Raw genomic sequence first — 1,756 nt, 5'->3', positions numbered from 1 at the left:
TCATATTTTCTGCATAATGATGCATTTAAAAGTTAACGACCAAAACGGATGTTTATAAAAGTTCACATTACTGTTGCAGATGAAATGTAACACAGATAACATTAAAGTAATATTTTTTTTTACCAGGTTAAATGTTGATTATTAGTAACTTAAAGGGATAGTTCACCCAAAAATTAAATTCATTAATTACAACTTAAAGGGATAGTTCACCCAAAAATTAAATTCTGTCATTAATTACTCACCCTCAAGTCGTTCCAAACCCGTAAGACCTCCGGTCATCTTCGGAGCACAAATTAAGATACTTTTGATGGAATCTGAGAGTTGTCTGACCCTCCCATAGACAGCAAGGATCCTTACACGATCAACGTCATTTTAGAAAAATGATATTTTTTTGTATGTTATGCTGTCTTCTGTAGAGGACACCAGGACTTAGCATTCATTCAGTTCGTATTCTTTTAGTTATAGTAAAAAAAAAATAAAAAAAAAATAAAAAAAAAAACCTTATACAAATGTCTTCTATAAGATAAATAAAATATATCATCAATATTTACAAGAGATAAGTGAAGCAGCACGTCTTCATTATACACTGGCATTGTCACTAAATATCAGAATATCACTCAGTCTGTAGATCAGAGGACGTGAAGAAACACAGGAAGGGTGGATAGTATTTAAAGAAAGAGTTGAGATCATATAATGAAGAGAAAGAGAAAATGTCTGATGAGTGTCATGTGTGTCTGCTGGGACTGATCTTTCTCTCTTCACTTCTCACAGGTAAACACACTTCTACATGCTCTTTAAACTCCCGTGAAAGAGTTCAATGTATATATGCATACAATAAAGTTTAATTTATTAATATGTAGTATAATTATCACTCAAATGTACTTGTGTTTCAGGTATAAGTGGAGTGAAAGTGACTAATGTGTTCATCAGTTCTGGTGAAAATGTCCGTCTGTCCTGTAATAATGCTCTTCATGACCTGAAATCAACTACATGGTTCTATAACAGATTCAGAGATTCAGCAGCAGTTGAACTGATTTATTTAGGGATAAAGAAGAAAGACACAGAGAGTCATGAGAGACTGAGTCTGGGGTCTGACTGCTCTCTGAACATCAGGAACATCTCAAAAGAAGATTATGGATCTTACACCTGCAGACAATATGTGAATGGAGACCAAAAGCAAGGACCTGATGCTCATGTTTATCTGCATATTCTTCATGGTAATTTTATGATTATGTGATCAATTTTAAAAAGGCAAATTCTTAATTTAATCTCTCCTGATGATTGACGAGTCTGTGATTTGTGTGTTATTTTGTGTTTCAGTCTCATCCTCACAGACTGAGATCAGTGCAGGCCGCTCTGTGACTCTCTTCTGTCAGTTGTATTCATTTGCTGAAGTCTCTTGTGATGATCGGATCCGTTCTGAGAGAATTGAGCTGTTCTGGGTGAATCAGGCTGGTGTTAAACTGACGAGATCAGACTCCAGATATCAGATATTATCCTCATCAGATCACTGTATCATCACTCTGAATACAACACTCCTGAATGAAGATCACAACAGAGAGTGGAGATGTGAAGTTACTCAGAGAGATCAAGTCAAGAGCTCAGTCACATACACTGTCAAGAGTTCAGGTGAAAAACAAGCTCATCAATCAGTTATGGAAGAGTTTCTGTTAGATGTGCAATTATAATACTAATGCTAAAGTTCAAGTTAAGTTTTATTTCTAGAGCACATTTAAGCACGAAACAAGGCCGACCA

General features: G+C 35.3%; 1 protein-coding gene across 1 annotated transcript; it reads left to right on the top strand.

Annotated features, from left to right (window-relative positions):
- Positions 1-710: 710 nt before the first annotated feature.
- LOC107715566 (uncharacterized) lies at positions 711-1,629 on the top strand (the record flags this gene model as incomplete). The annotated part of the gene is made up of 3 exons (XM_016521712.1): positions 711-771; positions 894-1,217; positions 1,321-1,629. Coding segments are annotated over exons 1-3 (694 nt in total), but the record flags the coding sequence as incomplete, so codon positions are not given.
- Between the last annotated feature and the right edge of the window lie 127 nt (positions 1,630-1,756).

The sequence above is a fragment of the Sinocyclocheilus rhinocerous genome, unplaced genomic scaffold (genome assembly GCF_001515625.1).
Source record: "Sinocyclocheilus rhinocerous isolate Xijiao unplaced genomic scaffold, SAMN03320098_v1.1 scaffold11653, whole genome shotgun sequence".
NCBI lineage: Eukaryota > Metazoa > Chordata > Actinopteri > Cypriniformes > Cyprinidae > Sinocyclocheilus > Sinocyclocheilus rhinocerous.
The sequence above is the reverse complement of the archived record's forward strand: the minus strand, read 5'-3'. Positions and strand labels throughout refer to the sequence as shown.